The 20,812-nt window shown below is 45.3% G+C and overlaps 1 protein-coding gene across 1 annotated transcript in view; it reads right to left on the bottom strand.

Moving 5' to 3' along the window:
* LOC124722360 overlaps nucleotides 1-20,812 on the bottom strand; it is a 345,875-nt gene that overhangs the window by 96,212 nt on the left and 228,851 nt on the right. Inside the window, exon 4 of the mRNA XM_047247535.1 lies at nucleotides 10,212-10,291. Coding sequence (XP_047103491.1) covers nucleotides 10,212-10,291 — 80 coding nt within the window. The remainder of the gene's footprint in view (nucleotides 1-10,211; nucleotides 10,292-20,812) is intronic.

Genomic DNA, 20,812 nt, shown 5'->3' with positions numbered 1-20,812 from the left:
CCAAAGAGCAAGTGAGTTATGTCCTACCCAATAGTCAGGTAAAAATAACAAAAATAAAGTAATGAAAATGGCTCCCGTCAGGTTAGAGTGAGGTCGTACCTTGTGCAGCCACAGCAATGTGACCACATGTAGAAACGTGAATAACCGCCTTGAGCGGCGCGGAACGTTGCGAGACGTGCACGAAGATAGTCGATGAGGTTCTCGAAGGTACGGACAGACGTATGAAGGCATGCCGACTCCAGTGCCGTACCAGCTGCGCGAGGCTGCTCGGCTGAGGATCCATGGAGCGAACACCCCACTCGAGGTGCTCCAACAGATTTTCGATTCGGTTTAAATCCGGTAAGTCTGGTGGCCAGAGGAGTAAGGTAAACTCATCGCAGTTCTCTTCGAGCCACACAAGCACACCACGAGCTGTGTGATATGTTGCTAGTAGATGGCATTTTTCCGAGGAAAAACAAACGCATGTAGGGTGGACATGGACTCCAAGCACAGATGTATACTTGTGTTAACCCACTGTGTCTTCCAGAATGACAAGAACACCCACGGAATGCCACCAAAACAATCCCCGGACCATAACGCTCCCTCCTCTGGGCTAGGGCGTTCCGAGGATTTTTGCAGAGTGTTTGCTTTCAGACGTTTCTGTCCGATGGAGCACCAAACGTGATTAATTTGAAAAGCCACCTTTTGCCACTCGGCATATGTCCAGCTGCGGTATTGGCATGAAAATTCCAGCCTTCGTCGCCGGTGAACAGCAGTCAGTATGGGAGCATGAATCAGGAAACCGCTGCGGAGGCCCACACACAGCAACGGTCGTTGAGGACAATGTTATCAGTCTCTTGATTCATCTGGACGGTCAGCTGCTAAACAGTCGCACGTCTATTCGTCGACACACATTTCCGCAGCCGTCGGTCGCCTCTGTCACCTATGGCCCGTGGTGCACCACAGTTACTTCGGCAGCGGTTTTGAATAACGCCGTTTTGCAAATGGTTCAAATGCCTCTAAGCACTATCAGACTTAACATCTGAGGTCATCAGTACCCTTGACTACTTAAACCTAAGGACATCACACACATCCATGCCCCAGGCAGGATTCGAACCTGCGACCGCAGCAGCAGCGCGGTTCCAGACTGAAGCGCTTAGAACCGCTCGGCCACAGCTGCCGGCCGCCGTTTTGCCATGCACAGGATACTTTAGCCGCGGCAGATCGCGAACAGTTAACAAACATAGTCGTTTCGGAAATGCTTCCACATTTGGCCCTAAAGCCAACGATCGTGCCGTTTTGGACGCCAGATAATCGCTCCTTTTTCGCATTACAGTTACGACTGTGCTGTTTTCCGCCCCCCCCCCCCCCCCCCGCCCCGCGACTCGCATTATACCGGGTGATCAAAAAGTCAGTATAAATTCGAACCTGCGACCGTAGTAGTCGCGCGGTTCCGGACTGAGCGCCTGAACCGCTAGACCACCGCGGCCGGCGATGCACAGTACACTATCATCATATAGTAATATAAATTACGTCGTCAATCTATAAAAACTGTACTATGAAGTGTACACATTTATGTTAAAACTGTAACCGGCATTAACTCTGTGAACAGATTCATACTACGCAGAGGAAATGACAGAATATTGTTCATGGTTTTATCACCTAACGATATCGATTTTATATTTCACCTAACATGATGTTGTGAATACTTTCATGAACCTGATGCTGATGCTGATGATGATGATCAGACGACTGAAATTGGTTGTATAAATAATGAATTTTACCAGCAGCTCAAGGCGTTAAGATGACATCTTTCAAAAATATAAGAAAAGTGGGGTACCACCTCCTGAAAATACATTCCAGACAATGTCTCTCTGTACATAACAGTTAATGTGCAGACACTTAAAGTTGACCACATAGTGAAAAAATAATATCCTTTGAGTACACGATTAATAAGTAACAACAAGTACTGGTCACATAATACAAATACTTTTCAATAATAATGTATACAGATATGAGCACGAACGATGACAGAACTTGCGTTATAGGTAAGGATACAGTTTATCTACAAAATACAATCCCACGAAACACTTGTACAGTTCATAGTGGAATAACTTTTTGAGATTTATAACGTCTCGTGGACGACAAGGCTATCAGAATAATCGAATACTGCTCGCTTACCATTGCGTCCACTCACTTGGTACGTGTTACAGTCGGACAAGGGGCAATGTAAGCAATGTAAGACACCCATGAGCTTTCATATCCTAGCGCACAACATACTCACTATAGTATCTTTGCTATACTTCACCTACGCCTTCGAAAAGCGGAATGCCTATGTACTAAGCGTGTTGGTGGAGACTGTGACGCCGGCCGGGGTGGCCGAGCGGTTCTAGGCGTTTCAGTCTGGAACTGCGCCACCGCTACGGTCGCAGGTTCGAATCCTGCCTCGGGCATGGACGTGTGTGATGTCCTTAGGTTAGTTAGGTTTAAGTAGTTCTAAGTTATAGGGGACTGATGACCTCAGATGTTAAGTCCCATAGTGCTCAGAGCCATTCGGAGACTGTGACGTCGAAACACATGATTTTGAGGATGGAGTGATTTATTATTATACCTCAAATCAATATTTGTGCTATACCACGTGTTATAAGCACAGAAACGTATTCATTTCGATAGTTATGCAGGAGTAAGACTTTCACGTGTGCCACCACCTTCAGAAGGTGTTTGCCGTAGGCCCATCAGATTTTACATCTTGTATGCCATACTTAGTGTTTTTTTTTTTTTTTTGTCCATATGTTGTTCACAGATGAGGCCTACCTTATGCGTGCTTGTTACTTTAACAGTCAGAATAGTCATATCTGGGACCAGGAACGGCGTGAAACAAGTCTTTTCACACTCGACAAAAATCGATAGTAATAGCTGTGAAAGTGTTAAATGTGCAATGAGGCTCAGGGCACGCTGTCTGAACAGTAGTAAATGGATTCAAACATGGCTTTAAGAAACTGTAATTTGTGTACAGTTTCTAATTTTCAGAGTCATACAGACTCCTCATGCAAACGAATCTTAATTCACGGGTTAAAAGAACCTTAAAGATTGTTGGTGAGATCCTGCGACAACAGGTATACAAAGAAAGGCTGAAATCTCTACACTGATACACATTTGGATAAAGACAAAGTGTATCTAGCAGAAACGTGCACAGAAAGATCCAAGAAGCGGATCTGAGAGCACAAACTACAAATGTTCTTCAGATTCCTGTCTACCGACTCCGTAAAGATAAAATGATGCTAACAGTTCGGACAGAGACTTATCAGTGAACAATCATGCCACATACAGTACTATCCGTGAATGGTACGGAACGAAACCTTCACACTGCATGCACATGATAGCCGCTTGACAGTAATTTGCAGTATGTCAGTGGAGGTTTATACACTACTGACCATTAAAATTGATAAACGAAAAAGATGACGTGCTACAGGTGCGAAATTTAACCGACAGGAAGAAGATGCTGTGATATGCAAATGATTACCTTTTCAGAGCATTAAAACAAGGTTGGCGCTGATGGCGACACTTGCAACGTGCTGACATAAGGAAAGTTTCCAACCGATTTCTCATACACAAACAGCAGTTCACCGGCGTTGCCTGGTAAAACATTGTTGTGATGCCTCGTGTAAGGAGGAGAAACGCGTACCATCACGTTTCCGACTTTGATAAAGGTCGGATTGTAGCCTATCGCGATTGCGGTTTATCGTATCGCGACATTGCTGCTCGCGTTGGTCGAGATCCAATGACTGTTAGCAGAATATGGAATCGGTGGGTTCAGGAGGGTAATATGAAACGCCGTGCTGGACCCCAACGGCCTCGTATCAGTAGCAGTCGAGATGGCAGGCATCTTATCAGCATGGCTGTAACGGATCGTGCAGCCAGGTCTCGATCCCTGAGTCAACATATGGGGACGTTTGCAAGACAACAACCTTCGGCACGAACAGTTCGACGACGTTTGTAGCAGCATGGACTATCAGCTCGGAGACCCTTGACGCTGCATCACAGACAGGAGCGCCTGCGATGGTGTACTCAACGACGAACCGGGGTGCACGAATGGCAAAACGTCATTTTTTCGGATGAATCCAGGTTCTGCTTACAGCATCATGATGGTCGCATCCGTGTTTGGCGACATCGTGGTGAACGCACATTGGAAGCGTGTATTCGTAATCGCCATACTGGCTATCACCCGGCGTGATGATATGGGGTGCCATTGGTTACATGTCTCGGTCACCTCCTGTTCGCATTGACGGCACTTTGAACAGTGGACGTTATATTTCAGATGTGTTGCGACCCGTGGCTCTACCCTTCATTCGATCCCTGCGAAACCCTACATTTCAGCACGATAATGCACGACCGCATGTTGCAGGTCCTGTACGGGCCTTTCTGGATACAGAATATGTTCGACTGCTGCCCTGGCCAGCACATTCTCCAGATCTCTCACCAACTGAAAACGTCTGGTCTATGGTGGCCGAGCAACTGGCTCGTCACAATACGCCAGTCACTACTCTTGATGAACTGCGGTATCGTGTTGAAGCTGCATGGGCAGCTGTACCTGTACACGCCATCCAAGCTCTGTTTTACTCAATGCACAGGCGTATCAAGGCAGTTATTACGGCCAGAGGTGGTTGTTCTGGGTAATGATTCCTCAGTATCTATGCACCCAAATTGCGTGAAAATGTAATCAGATGTCAGTTGTAGTATAATATATTTGTCCAATGAATACCTGTTTATCATCTGCATTTCTTCTTGGTGTAGCCATTTTAAGGACCAGTAGTGTATATACAGGGGTTGGACAGAAATTTGGAAACACAGCTAGAAATGCATGCTTGAACATAAATGCAGACGCTAGTCAGGCCTGCACGTGGCGCTGGTGTATTCGGCCATGGACGGTAGCTGTGCAATGTCCTCAATACACTGCAAGTCCCAGTTGTGTTCAGGACAGTGTTCTATGTAGCTGTGAGTGCATTACGTCGGAGCTAAGCGAGCGAATTCGAACGTGGGAAAACTCTTAGTGCTCGTATGGGGGGTGCTTTCGTGACCAAAACAGTCGAAATGTACGGTGTTGCAAAAGGCACCTTATCGAAGATTTATAGCGCATACAAGGAAGGCGGAGAGACATCTGCTAAGTCACAACGTGGACGAAAGTGTGTGAGTGACAGACGGTACCTGAATAGGATTGTAAAGAAAAATGAGAGGATGGCAGTCGCGAAAGCTACTGCAGAACTAAATGTGGCACTCGAGAACGCTGTGAACAACAACGGTAAGGGAGCTTCATAAGCAGGAATTTATAGGGCGAGCTGAAATTTCAAAGCCATTCATCAATGATACAAATGCCCATAAGAGGAAAACTTGGTGCCAAAGCCATAACAGTTGGACTACAGAGGAATGGGAGAAAGTCATTAAGTAGCGTGAGTGTTGATGCAAACTGTTTGCAACCTATGGCCAAATTTTCGTCCCAAGAGTGAAATATAGCGGGGGTTTTGTGATGATTTGTGCGACCATATCGTGGTATTCCATGGGCCTAATGGTTACTCTGCAAGTTCATATTACTGCTAGGGAGTATGTGACCATTTTGGCTGATCGTGTCCATCTCATGATACAATGGTTATTTCTCAGTGGTGATACTGTGTTCCAAGACAACAGAGCCGCCATTCACACAGCTCGCATCCCCCAGGACCAGTTCAAATGGTTAAAATGGCTCTGAGCACTATGGGACTTATTATCTATGGTCATCAGTCCCCTAGAACTTAGAACTACTTAAACCTGACTAACCTAAGTTCATCACACAACACCCAGTCATCACGAGGCAGAGAGAATCCCTGACCCGCCGAGAATCGAGCCCGGGAACCCGGGCGTGGGAAGCGAGAACGCTACCGCACGACCACGAGCTGCGGACAGGACCAGTTCTCATTATTATTGAGCCTTTGTGACCTACTTTGAAGAGAAGGGTGCGCGATCGCTATTCGTCGCCTCCATCATCGTTACCTGATCTTGTCACTATTTTTCAGGAATTATGAAATTGGATTGACTTGAAAACCATTCAGGTCCTGTTGGTCCATTCCGAGAGAGTGAGGACTGTTTTGAACACCAACCGGTTCCCTACACAGTGTTAGTCATGGTAATGTGCTGTCTCTATAGTGTTCCCATATTTTTGTCCAACCCCTGTAAGTGTGAATTGGGTGATTCCAGCAACAGCAGTAACCAAAGTTTGCTCGTCAGCCACGTGTCGTGAATGTCAAACATTTGACTCCTACTGATAGTTTATACTGCGGCTTGTGGGAATAATCAAGACTAAAGCTGTTTCTTGTGTACTGTACGATTTTCACCTTAGTTAACTCGTTCTCGGAAGCCATTATTGTAATTTTGGTATACAATTCAATAAAAACAGAAACAGACTTCCAGGGAAAATGAATTCTCATTAACGAACAACGTATTTCGACTACTGTCGGACCACTATTACGAAGTTATTCCTGTAACGTCTTTTCCCTTTGATTCCCATCATTGCAGAATAAAACACGTTTTCCACCATATGCTGTGACAGATGATCTATTCAGTTTCAAAGAATGCGACTCTGTCCTTGACGTCAAAGCCGAACATCCACGCATTTCATTAGTCTGCGCACAGACACTAATTGAGTGTGGCCATTCCCTTGCTACGTGTCTGCAGGCTGCATATATGAGATAAAAATGGTAACATGGCTCAAACAGATGTTGGTCAAGTGATGAATTCGTATGAAGAACTGGACACTAGATACTGACAGTGGAGACAATTGGCCACAATATTGATTCTGTGTATTAAATTACTTTCATATGAGAACGAAGAAATGGAATGATCAATAAAGAACTTCAAGGCATATACAGGACATAGTTCGACGACACGTTTTTGTTACATATCAGGTATACAGGATGAACATTAATAAAATCGTCAAACTGCAGGGACGGATTCCTGACTGGAAATCGAGGGAAAAAAAGTATTACGAACATGTGTCTAGAAATATACCGTTGCCACGGTAAATGGCGCTGACGAACAAGCGTTCCTCTGAATACGTGCCGTTCGTTCCTTGTACATTACTGGCCATTAAAGTTGCTACTCCACGAAGATGACGTGCTACAGACGAGAAATTTAACCGACAGGAAGAAGATGCTGTGATATGCAAATGCTTAGCTTTTCAGACCATTAACACAAGGTTGGCGCCGCTGGTGCACCTACAACGTGCTGACATGAGGAAAGTTTCCAACCGATTTCTCATACACAAACAGCAGTTGACCGGCGTTGCCTGGTGAAACGTTGTTGTGATGCCTCGTGTAAGGAGGAGAAATACGTACCATCACGTTTCCGACTTTGATAAAGGTCGGATTGCAGCCTATCGTGATTGTCGTTTATCGCATCGCGACATTGCTGCTCGCGTTGGTCGAGATCCAATGACTGTTAGCAGAATATGGAATCGGTGGGTTCAGGAGGGTAATACGGAACGCCGTGCTGGATCCCAACTGCCTCGTATCACTAGCAGTCGAGATGACAGGCATCTTATCCGCATGGCTGTAACGGATCGTGCAGCCACGTCTCGATCCCTGAGTCAACAGATGGGGGCGTTTACATAACCACAACCATCTGCACGAACAGTTCGACGTCGTTTGCAGCAGCATGGACCATCAGCTCGGAGACCATGGCTGCGGTTACCCTTGACGCTGCATCACAGCCAGGAGCGCCTGCGATGGTGTACTCGACGATGAACCTGGATGCACGAATGGCAAAACGTCATTTTTTCGGATAAATCCAGGTTCTGTTTACAGCATCATGATGGTCGCATCCGTGTTTGGCGACATCGCGGTGAACGCACATTGGAAGCGTGTATTCGTCATCGACATACTGGCGTATCACCCGGCGTGGTGATATGGGGTGCCATTGGATACACGTCTCGGTCACCTCTTGTTCGCATTGACGGCACTATGAACAGTGGACATTACATTTCAGATGTATCACGACCCGTGGCTCTACCCTTCATTCGATCACTGCGAAACCCTAAATTTCAGCACGATAATGCACGACCGCATGTTGCAGGTCCTGTACGGGCCTTTCTGGAAACAGAAAATGTTCGACTGCTGCCCTGGCCAGTACATTCTCCAGATCTCTCACCAATTGAAAACGTCTGGTCAATGGTTCCCGAGCAACTGGCTCGTCACAATACGCCAGTCAGTACTCTTGATGAACTGTGGCATCGCGTTGAAGCTGCATGGGCAGCTGTACATGTACACGCTATCCAAGCTCTGTTTGACTCAATGCCCAGGCTTATCGAGGCCGTTATTATGGCCAGAGGGTGGTTGTTCTGTGTACTGATTTCTCAGGATCTATGCAGCCAAATTGCGTGAAAATGTAATCACATGTCAGTTGTAGTATAATATATTTGTCCAATGAGTACCCGTTTATCATCTGCATTTCTTCTTGGTGTAGCAAATTTTAATGGCCAGTAGTGTATGTTTGTAGGCTGTGTGATTGACGCAGCGTAGTGTAAGTGGCACAATGGTTTGGTACTCAAGTCGGGAACAAGGCAAGATGGTGTATGGCCAAGCAGATGGAAACGGTCGAAAGGCAGCACGGCTATACCAAAATAAGTACCTTCACAGACACCAAAGACATCAGACAACATTTCACGCCCATTTTGGGCGTTTGTGTGATCACGTGTCTTTTCAGACAGACGAACCTGCATTGACTGTGCGTACACCAGATCTGAAGGACCGTGTTTTACTCCTGTGACGCGATTCGGAGAGAAACCGTAACGTGTGAAAGAGTGCGGCAATACATAATGCGACACGTGAACGCGTGCACTGCATCACATGGAGGCCACTTTGAGCATTGTTTGCGACGTGGATGCGATGCACCTCTGTACTCTGTTCCGAGACGATTTGTTGTCATTTCACACACAACATCCATTTCCGGATACATGTTCATAAGACCTATTTTCCTCCATTTCCATTCAGAAATCAGTCCCTACACTTCGTTAGTGTTATTAATGTGCACTCTGTATAAAAGCAGGGTGAAACTCTTAGGAAACCGAGCGAGCTGCCGGAGTGATTAGGATAATGGACCTGTATTCGGGGGACGAGGTTCAAACCCGCGTCCGGCCATCCTGATTTACGTTTTCAGCGATTTCCCTAAAACGCTTGAGTCAAATGCCGGAATGGTTCCTCTGAAAGGGCAAGGCCAACTTCCTTCCACATCCTTCCCTAATCCGATGGAACCGACGACCTCCCTGTTTGATCCCTTCCCCACCCCCCCACCCCCCATCACTCCCCAAAAAAAAAAAAAATCAACCAACCAGCTCTACGGAATATTTTCCTTAACCCTGCGCCATAAGAGTACGCTGTCCCGGTAAACAAAGGGCCAGTAAGACACGGATGAGTTCCTTACTTTTCTTTTTTTACTTTTTTTAACATCTCCTGTATGATTTCACAATGTGTCAAAACGTGAAACATAACTACATAAACAGAGTTAAGTGGATTAACAGACATCATGTGATCATAGTTGTGATCTAGGTTTGTGATATCGGATACTCTGACTACGGTAAAGGCCGATCATATAAATAATTTATACAGACAGACCATTCATTATTCACAGACATCACCAAGTCACACTCAAAACGAGAAGATTCAAATCAATTCGCCCTAACACAAAATGTAGGAACTACTAGCCATATTGTAGAAGAGAACATCAGTAAATAATAACAGGGAATAGTCAAATGGTGTCTCTCGGGGAGCGAAGCAACGGATGGTAAGGACAGGGATCAATATATTATCGGTATAGAAGGAAGCTACAAAACTTTGAGCAAAGGCAAGAAAGTGTGGAACTAATATAACGTGAAATGCACTATTATTTCAAGGAATAAATCCTCCAACAATTATACTTAAAATGTGTAAATAAACGGTAAAAAATAAATATAAATACCAGGAAAATGCAATTAATTATATGTTGGTTATCGATAAGTGCAATACAAATTTAAAACATTACTTAGAAGTTCTGATCTTATGGAAGAACTATTGGTCATTAATACTATCAATAATATATTAATATCATAAAGAAGAGTTACAATAGCTGACAGTAAGCGAACACTGGGCTTATTCTCGCAATCTTTCAATCTATCCTTTGGTATGATACTGAGATGTTACACTCGTATATAAAAAGTTACATCATCTTACCTTTCGATTCGTCATTTTGTCCACATCTTCCACACAATTTCCGCGCGACAAAGTACACTGTTGTCCAGTCATATTTTTCTCTGTAACAAACAGAAAGAAGGCCCTGATAAGAAGGTTCCTTTACTAACACATATAACTCATAAATTATATGACAATAAATTTCTTAAAAATCTGTAAATAAACTGCACATATAATTTTCTAATGGGCAGTCTCTTGAGGTCGGTTGCATAGTGTAGAAGTTGGTCTTTTTTCTCCTTTCTGGTAAACAAATTAAAATGAATCAGGCTCAAATGGTTCAAATGGCTCTGAGCACTATGGGACTCAACATCTGAGGTCATCAGTCCCCTGGAACTTAGAACTACTTAAACCTAACTAACCTAAGGACATCACACACATCCATGCCCGAGGCAGGATTCGAACCTGCGACCGTAGCGGTCATGCGGTTAGAGACTGTAGCGCCTAGAACCCCTCGGCCATCCCGGCCGGCAATGAATCAGGGAGATATGTATTTAGCGGATGCGAACTCAGTGGACTGTATTCATTGAAAGTCATTGCAAAAATAAATATTGGCTCTTGTTCATGAACAGTAAAGGAAGGAAGCGTACAACTAAATACTCATGTTGCTGCTGCAACAAAAAAAAAAAAAAAAAAAAAAAAAAAAAAAAAATGAGAAGAAAGCTCTATCGCTCAGATGGCAAGGGTTGATTTCTGGAACTTCTCAGTAGTGTATAGTCACCAGGGATGGGTATCGAGGGCTCATATTTCGTAGCGATACTACACTGAAGCGCCAAAGAAAGTGGTATACGCATGCGTATTCAAATACAGAGATACACTACTGGCCATTAAAATTGCTACACCAGGAATAAATGCAGATGATAAACGGGTATTCATTGGACAAATATATTATACTACAACTGACATGTGATTAAATTTCCACGCAATTTGGGCGCATAGATCCTGAGAAATCAGTAGCCAGAACAACCACCTCTGGCTGTAATAACGGCCTTGATACGGCTTGGCATTGAGTCAGACAGAGCTTGGGTGGCGTGTACAGGTACAGCTGCCCATGCAGCTTCAACACGATACCACAGTTCATCAAGAGTAGTGACTGGCGTATTGTGACGAGCCAGTTGCTCGGCCACCATTGACCAGACGTTTTCAATTGGTGAGAGATCTGGAGAATGTGCTGGCCAGGGCAGCAGTCGAACATTTTCTGTTTCCAGAAAGGCCTGTACAGGACCTGCAACATGCGGTCATGCATTATCCTGCTGAAATGTAGGGTTTCGCGGGGATCAAATGAAGGGTAGAGCCACGGGTCGTAACACATCTGAAATTTAACGTCCACTGTTCAAAGTGCCGTCAATGCGAACAAGAGGTGACAGAGACGTGTATCCAATGGCACCCCATACCATCACGCCGGGTGATACGGCAGTATGGCGACGACGAATACACGCTTCCAATGTGCGTTCACCGTGATGTCGCTAAACACGGATGCGACCATCATGATGTTGCAAACAGAACCTGGATTCATCCAATAGTGCTCAGAGCCATTTGAACCATTTTGAATAGTGTTGTTTGCAGTGTCTTTCGGAAGCATTGGAACCACTGCCCCGCCGCCACCACCTTTGCCCTCCCCCACCACCCTGAAAAGGCACCAAATGACGTAGTTCTTCTTTTGTGGTGGTCGGACAAACATTTGAACCGCTATCTTCCCTAATAGGAATAGAGTGTCTTACCAGTGTGACACCTCGTTCAAAACGATGTACAAGTGCACGCCATTTGATAACTAGCTGCTGGCTTCTATCTTTCCAATGTCGCAGTCGGTTTACCGCACGTGTGTGTTCATTTGCGTAATACTCGTAACGTTTTCCGCCTACTTCAGGTTGGGCACTGGCTGAATCAGTTTATTAAATGAGTGTTATGACTTTGTCATCAATTGAGCACTGGTGTGTCAGTTTGATTTCATTGACATAAATATGATGCGGTTTTATTGCGCCGTTATTCTAATTGAAATGTCCTGGCAAATTAAAACTTTGCGACGGGTTGAGACTCAAACCAGGAACCTTTACTTCCGTGGGAATCTTCTTAGCGATTGAATTATCTAGGCACGACTTACGACCCTCCCTCAAACCCTCACTTCCAGCAATATATCTCTCCTAATTTCCAAACTTCACAAAAGCTCTCTTCTACAATGAGGTGGTAAGTCATGGGAAAGCGACATACGCATATACAGTTGGCGGTAGTATCGCGTATATAAGGTATAAAAGGGCAGTGCATTGGCGGAGCTGTCATTTGTACTCAAGTGATTCATGTAAAAGGTATCCGACGTGATTATAGTCGCAGGACGTGATTTAACAGACTTTGAACGCAGAATGTAGTTGGAGCTAGACTCATGGGACACGCCATTTCGGAAATCGTTACGGAATTCAGTGTTCAGAGATCCACAGTGGCAAGAGTGTGCCGGCAATACCAAATTTCAGGCGTTACCTCTCACCACGGACGACGCAGTGGCCGAAGGAGTTCACTTGACGACCGAAAGCAGCAGCGTTTGCGTAGAGTTGTCAGTGCTAACAGGTAAGCAGCACTGCGTGAAATAACCGCAGAAATCATTGTGGAACGTACGACGAACGTATCCGTTAGGACAGTGTGACGAAATTTGGCGCCAATGGGTTATGGCAGCAGACGACCACTGTGAGTGCCTTTGCTAACAGCATGACGTCGCCTGCAGCACCTCTTAGGCTCGTGATGCTGGTGGTTGGACCCTAGATGACTGGGAAACCGTGGGCCAGTCAGATGATTCCAGATTTCAGATGATAAGAGCTGATGGTAGGATTCGAGTATGGAGCAGACCCCACGAAGCTACGGACCCAATTTGTTCAAAATGGTTCAAATGGCTCTGAGCACTATGGGACTCAACATCTGAGGTCATCAGTCCCCTAGAACATAGAAATACTTAAACCTAACTAACCTAAGGACGTCACACACATCCATACCCAAGGCAGGATTCGAACCTGCGACCGTAGCGGTCACGCGGTTCCGAACTGAAGCGCCTAGAACCGCACGGCCACACCGGCCGGCAGACCCAATTTGTCAACAAGGCACTGTATAAGTTGGTGGTGGCTCCATAATTGTGTGGACTGTGCTTACATGGAGTGGACGCTGCCCTATGGTCCAACTGAACCGATCATTACGTTCGGCTGTTTGGGGACCATTTGCAGCCATTCATGGACTTCATGTTCCCAAGCAACGATGGTATTTTTATGGATGACATGGCGTCATGTCACCGAGCCACAACTATTCGCGACTGGTGCGAAGAACATTCTGGACAATTCAAGCGAATGATTTGGCCACTCAGATCGCCTGACATGAATCACATCGAACATCTATGGGACAAAACTCCTGCACCGGCAACACTTTGGCAGTTATGGACGGCTACAGAGGCAGCACGCTCTATATTTCTGCACGGGTCATCCAGAGATTTGTTGATCCATGCCAAGTCGAGTTGCTGCACTACACTTTGCAAAAGAAGGTCCGACACGATATTAGGAGTTATCCTAGGAGACTTTTGTCATCTACGTATATACCTTGGCTGACTACTACTCCTGGACAAATTGTACTGTGGCTCCCAGGAGAAATGTTCAATATTCAGGGATATGGCAGGAACGATTCCAAGCAAAAAGGTCTAGAAAACTGGGTTCTAAAATGCATACCTTAAGAGCTATGAGGTCTTCATATTCGTCTTCGATACTGAGAAACAAATCTCTCCTGCTGCAAGCTCTTTGCTTTCCAATTTTGAGAGGTGGTAGTAACGCCCAAAACATAAATTTCTGGTAAACAAAGTGCATACCTTAAGAGTGATGAGCACTTTTTTGGTAGAAGAGATTTTTCACAGTAGCTTCAACGAAGTAGTGCTCATAGCTCCGAAGATATTCATTTTAGTGTCCATGTTTACCAGATTTTTTTGCTTCGAATAACCGTTCCTGTCATACCCTGGAATAATCATTGACCATTCCCCTTGGGACACCGTGTATTATGGAGAAATTGCTTGACCAAAACTTAGGTGATATGGAAGTAGGAAAGATGCAGTGGCAGAAGTGAATCTGTGAAGACTGGTCTTCAATCGTACCTGGATAGCTCAGTCAGTAAGAGCATGGACCGCGAAAGTCAAGGTTCCGGGCAAGAGTCTCGGTCCGTAACACTTTCAATCTCCTAGGAAGTTTCTAAACAGCTCACATTGGCGCAGCAGAGCGAACGATTCACTCAATCCTGTAATTACATCACCTGCCGCACAAGTGCTCATTAGTTAAAGTAATTTGCAAATATTTCCGAAAATTATTCATTGGATTAAGATATGCTGTTGTGACGACAGAAACAACAGTCCCGAAATATGTTAAGCGAATTACAAGTCAGATGTGGCCCTCACCTTCACCTTGGAAGTTCTCTCTCTGTCCATTTCCTCCCCCTCCCCCCTATCCAGCTCCTCATCCACCCTCTCTCTGACCTAGAGCCTTGCTCATTGTTATTGCAAATGAAACCTTGACTGGGGTGTTGAAGTCGCTTACAATGAATGGGAAAATGGTTCGTATACGAGATGTGACAAAGATCTCTGCAGCTGCTGGATCTGTAGGGATAGTAGCTTCCATGACAGTGTTCTTCATAGTTTTCATCTGCGAACGGGAAGGATTAGAGGGTTTCTGACGATTGACAGTCCTTTGTAGAATTTTGATCATGAACCAGTGAGCCATAAAAACTACTTTCCTATTTTCTGCTACTGCGAGGAAGAAAACAACACAACACTTTGTTGTATATACAATTTTTGTTTAAAATTATATATAAAGAGGAAGAATATGTTTGAGGTGAACCGTTTCTCTAATGGATTGAATGCCCTCCTATCATAGTTAAAACTGACTGTGAAAAAGTTAGGATTTTTTCTTGCAGTTGATTTTAACAGAAAACCTGTAAATTGTTTGTTTAAAAAAATATATTGCCTACGTCGGTATAAATTTTTATTCGAGCATCGTATAATTATTGAAGTAAATCGGTCACGCCCTTGAGCTTTTCTGCAAACGTTTCCCCTTCAGATACTAAAAATATATACTAAAATACACTCCTGGAAATGGAAAAAAGAACACATTGACACCGGTGTGTCAGACCCACCATACTTGCTCCGGACACTGCGAGAGGGCTGTACAAGCAATGATCACATGCACGGCACAGCGGACACACCAGGAACCGCGGTGTTGGCCGTCGAATGGCGCTAGCTGCGCAGCATTTGTGCACCGCCGCCGTCAGTGTCAGCCAGTTTGCCGTGGCATACGGAGCTCCATCGCAGTCTTTAACACTGGTAGCATGCCGGGACAGCGTGGACGTGAACCGTATGTGCAGTTGACGGACTTTGAGCGAGGGCGTATAGTGGGCATGCGGGAGGCCGGGTGGACGTACCGCCGAATTGCTCAACACGTGGGGCGTGAGGTCTCCACAGTACATCGATGATGTCGCCAGTGGTCGGCGGAAGGTGCACGTGCCCGTCGACCTGGGACCGGACCGCAGCGACGCACGGATGCACGCCAAGACCGTAGGATCCTACGCAGTGCCGTAGGGGACCGCACCGCCACTTCCCAGCAAATTAGGGACACTGTAGCTCCTGGGGTATCGGCGAGGACCATTCGCAACCGTCTCCATGAAGCTGGGCTACGGTCCCGCACACCGTTAGGCCGTCTTCCGCTCACGCCCCAACATCGTGCAGCCCGCCTCCAGTGGTGTCGCGACAGGCGTGAATGGAGGGACGAATGGAGACGTGTCGTCATCAGCGATGAGAGTCGCTTCTGCCTTGGTGCCAATGATGGTCGTATGCGTGTTTGGCGCCGTGCAGGTGAGCGCCACAATCAGGACTGCATACGACCGAGGCACACAGGGCCAACACCCGGCATCATGGTGTGGGGAGCGATCTCCTACACTGGCCGTACACCACTGGTGATCGTCGAGGGGACACTGAATAGTGCACGGTACATCCAAACCGTCATCGAACCCATCGTTCTACCATTCCTAGACCGGCAAGGGAACTTGCTGTTCCAACAGGACAATGCACGTCCGCATGTATCCCGTGCCACCTAACGTGCTCTAGAAGGTGTAAGTCAACTACCCTGGCCAGCAAGATCTCCGGATCTGTCCCCCATTGAGCATGTTTGGGACTGGATGAAGCGTCGTCTCACGCGGTCTGCACATCCAGCACCAACGCTGGTCCAACTGAGGCGCCAGGTGGAAATGGCATGACAAGCCGTTCCACAGGACTACATCCAGCATCTCTACGATCGTCTCCATGGGAGAATAGCAGCCTGCATTGCTGCGGAAAGGTGTACTAGTGCCGACATTGTGCATGCTCTGTTGCCTGTGTCTATGTGCCTGTGGTTCTGTCAGTGTGATCATGTGATGTATCTGACCCCAGGAATGTGTCAATAAAGTTTCCCCTTCCTGGGACAATGAATTCACGGTGTTCTTATTTCAATTTCCAGGAGTGTATATAGCCTATGCCCCTCCGAAAGTTTATTACAGCTATCGTGCAAAAATTTGAAGTGAATAGGTAAAGTACTTTAGGAGATTTTTGATAACAACGTTGAAGGACTTCGTCTTTATACGGGTGGTCATAAACAGTCTCAAAAATTTGTATGGGCGTTGCAGGGCAGATAGCGGTGATACATAATTGTTAAGAAACATTCGATACGTTGCGCCGTTTTCGAGTTAATTAACACTGAAGTTATTTTATTAGACAGTTGCACGCGCGAATTCGAGTGGCCTGCAGACACACTTAGTGTTAGTTTTCCTCATAGCGTAGATGATAGCGAACGAGACTGCTCAGCCTTTGGCTCGGGTTCGGTCCTCACTACTGTCCCAGGTCCAATGTTTGTATCGCTCTCTTGTTCGATTTCAAGAACCCAAACGAAGGACATGTTTGGGGACGCCGACTCTGGCAGGCCGCTTGAATTTGCGCGTGAAAAGGTCTGAATGGCAAATTTTAATGCTAATTAACTCGTACTGGTAGCAACGTATAAATTTTTTACTTAACATTTACTTCTCAACACAACCTACACTGCAACACGCTTACAAGCTTTTCAGACTGTTTATGAGCACTCTGTATGGTAGTAAAGATTGCAGCTACTCCAAACAAACCTCCCGGCCGTAGATACTTACAGGAAACATTACCATCTCGGCCACATATTTAAGGAGAAAAAACGATCCCGCGTTAAAATTAGGGCCATAATTCTGATAGTACGCACTTACGGCCTTTTTAATATATACACTGAAGAGCCAAAGTAACTGGTACACCTGCCTAATATCGTATAGGGTCTCCGCGAGCACGCAGAAGTGCCGCAACACGACGTGGCATGGACTCAACTAATGTCTGAAGTAGTACTGGAGGCAACTGACACCATGAACCCTGCAGGTCTGCCCATAAATCCGTAACAGTACGAGGAGTGGAGATGTATTCTGAACAGCACTTTTCAAGGCATCTCAGTTATGCTCAATAATGTTCATGTCTGGGGAGTTTGGTGGCCAGCGGAAGTGTTTAAGCACAGAAGTGTGTTCCTGGAGCCACTTTGTAGCAATTCTGGACGTGTGGGGTGTCACATTGTCCTCCTGGAACTGCCCAAGTCTGTCGGAATGCACAATGGACACGAAGGGACGCAGACCATCAGACAGGATACTTACGTACGTTTCACCTGTCAAAGTCGTATCTAGATGTATCAGGGTTCCATATCACTCCAACTGCACACGCCCCACAACATTACAGAGCCTCCACCAGCTTGAATAGTCCCCTGCTGATATGCAGGGTCCGTGGATTCATGAGGTTGTCTCCATACCCGTACACGTCCATGTGCTCTATACAATTTGAAACGAGACTTGTCTGACCAGGCAACATGTTTCTAGTCTTCAATAGTCCAATGTCGGTGCTGCTGTGCCCATGCGAGGTTTAAAGCTTTGAATTGTGCAGTCATCAAGGGTACATGAGTGAGACTTCAGCTATGAAAGCCCATATCGATTATGTTTCGTTGAATGGTTCGCACGCTGACACTTTTTGATGGCTCAGCATTGAACTATGCAGCAATTTGCGGAAGGGTTGCCCTTCCGTCACATGGAACGAATCTCTCCAGTCTTCGTTGTTCCCGTTTTTGCAGGATCTTTTTCCGGCCGCAGCGATGTCGGAGATTTGATGTTTTACAGGATCCCCTGATATTCACGGTACACTCATGAAATGGTCGTACGGGAAAATCCAAATCCCCATTTCATCGCTGACTCGAAGATGCCGTGTCCCATCGCTCGTGCGCCGACTATAACACCACGTTCAAGCTCACTTAAATCTTGATAACCCGCCATTGTACCAGCAGTAACCGATCTAACAACTGCGACAGACACTTGTCTTATATAGGCGTTGCCAACTGCAGCGCCGTATTCTGCCTGTCTACGTATCCCTATATTTGAATACGCATACCTATACCAGTTTCTTTGGTGCCTCAGTGTAGCTTTTAAATTTCGCTCGCACCGGTTATCTGTCACTTGAAGGTGATAGGACGGGGAATGTGGGAACATCTGCCAAACGTGTTCTGAATTTTGTTCGAGAACATATGTCAGTCTATGCCAAAAATAGGTGGGTAATGTGAGCACGGTACGTAATACGTCAACCTCACGAACATACACGCTCAGTATTATTTAACAATATTCACGCACTTATATTCTACAGCTATATATTTGCCACAAAAGCAAAATGAGTAAACCTAATCAACTAAAGAATTGAATGATTTGAGGAAATCAGCCAACTAATTGCAGGAATAAATGTTTATTAACAACCCTTGATCACGGTTTCAACAACTGTAAAGTTATCTTCGTCAGAAGTACTTGAACTTATTGGGGAAATTTTTACATTACAGTTAAAAAGAATTATAGAGGTATAAAGGCTGTACAAATCCACTGGCGATTGATAGTTCACACTTTATCTCGTTGCTATGAGCATACGTTTTAGCGCAGGTCTACAACCTACCGATGTTTCCTATTCCGTGCACTTCCCCCATCATGTTCTGATTACGTCTTTGAATATATTTGAAGAAATATATTCTTTCAGGTATCCTTGCGGTATTCACGACTTAAAAGTACACAATGAGAAAAATGAAAATACTGAGCAGCAATTTATGGAAGTTTCCACAAGTAATTGATACTTTGTATCGGACAGCCTGGTTAAAAATTACAGGATATTGTTTTTCATAAATAACAAGACAGCATGTTTCTAATACTGAACAGTCAAATAGTAATTTCAGCACAGTGAGTTTTATGTTTTAAAATTTGTTAGATTTATATCAATGAGGGCGTGATTAAAAATGATCCATTCTGTACGTGTTTCAACAAATTCTGCATTCCACCCTGAAAAGGAAAAAGAAAGGGACATCAGGATTAAAGGAAACTGGAAATTTTGGAAATTTTTGGTAAGATCTAATGGGACCAAACTACTGAGGTCATCGGCCCCTCAGGATTAAAGCACGTCGGCGTCGAAGTCATTAGAGACGGAGCACAAGTTTGGATTGGGGAATGGTGGGGAAGGAAATTGGTTATGCCGTTGCAAAGGAACCACCGCAGTATTTATCTTAATCTAGTCAGGAAAAATACAGAAAACTCAAGTCTGGGAGGCCAGACGGGGGTCATCCCCAATGCGATTCCAGCGTCTCCCCACTGCGCCACCTCGTTCGCCGACACTAAGAAGGGGGAGGTACAAACTGTTGCTACGTCTTATACAAAGCAGCGTTACAGCCTTTGTTACGGTGAGGTCTTAGTTTCTTTGGATGGAATGAAACTAACAACCAAGGGATTCGCGCACAGAAAAGCATTAAAGCCTGGAATGTGTAGCTGTTAACTCACTGTATTAATTCGGAGAAAATATCGCAGTGGATCAGCAAGGTCAGGAAGCAAAACAAGCAATGCTTTCGATGCGTATGTCTCAAATTGTAGCTTAGAAACGTTTGGAGTAGCAGAGGGCGTCATTCCCGGTGAAGAGTGTCAGAGTACCAATGCCAAAGCAACTAGTGTAGATGTGACTTGCACTGTAACTTACGTGATGTTATACTGTCACACCGAGTGAAGTGCTGCAGTGGTAAGACACTGGAATTGTATTGAGGACAGCGGTGCTTCAATTCCCCGCCTGACCTTACAGATTTACGTTTTCTGTGGTTTCCTCAAATAGCCTAAGGCAAATTCCGGGACAATGCCTTAGAAAAGTATTTATTCAATACAAAAATTTAAAGAGCAGTCTTGATCGCATAAACACATTTATTTAAAAATGGTGACCGGTTTCAATCTTTTTTAGACCATCATCACACTGTACTCTTTAATAAGAGTAAGTTAAGAGACTTAGAGGGATGTCTAAACAAGAATTGAAAGTAACAACAACAAATAATTGATTATATACCCAAAGGTGGAAGGCGGAGGCGGTGACACGGACCAGAGACCCCAGGGACCGTATGTACGAGACATGGATGTCAACTGCTGGATAGTGTGACGATGCTACGGGGTAGACGAGACTCCGTCCCCCGCCTTCCGCCTGACGTCAATAGTAGCCA

The sequence above is a fragment of the Schistocerca piceifrons genome, chromosome X (genome assembly GCF_021461385.2).
Source record: "Schistocerca piceifrons isolate TAMUIC-IGC-003096 chromosome X, iqSchPice1.1, whole genome shotgun sequence".
NCBI lineage: Eukaryota > Metazoa > Arthropoda > Insecta > Orthoptera > Acrididae > Schistocerca > Schistocerca piceifrons.
Note: the sequence above shows the minus strand (reverse complement) of the source record. Positions and strands in the feature narration are given on the sequence as shown.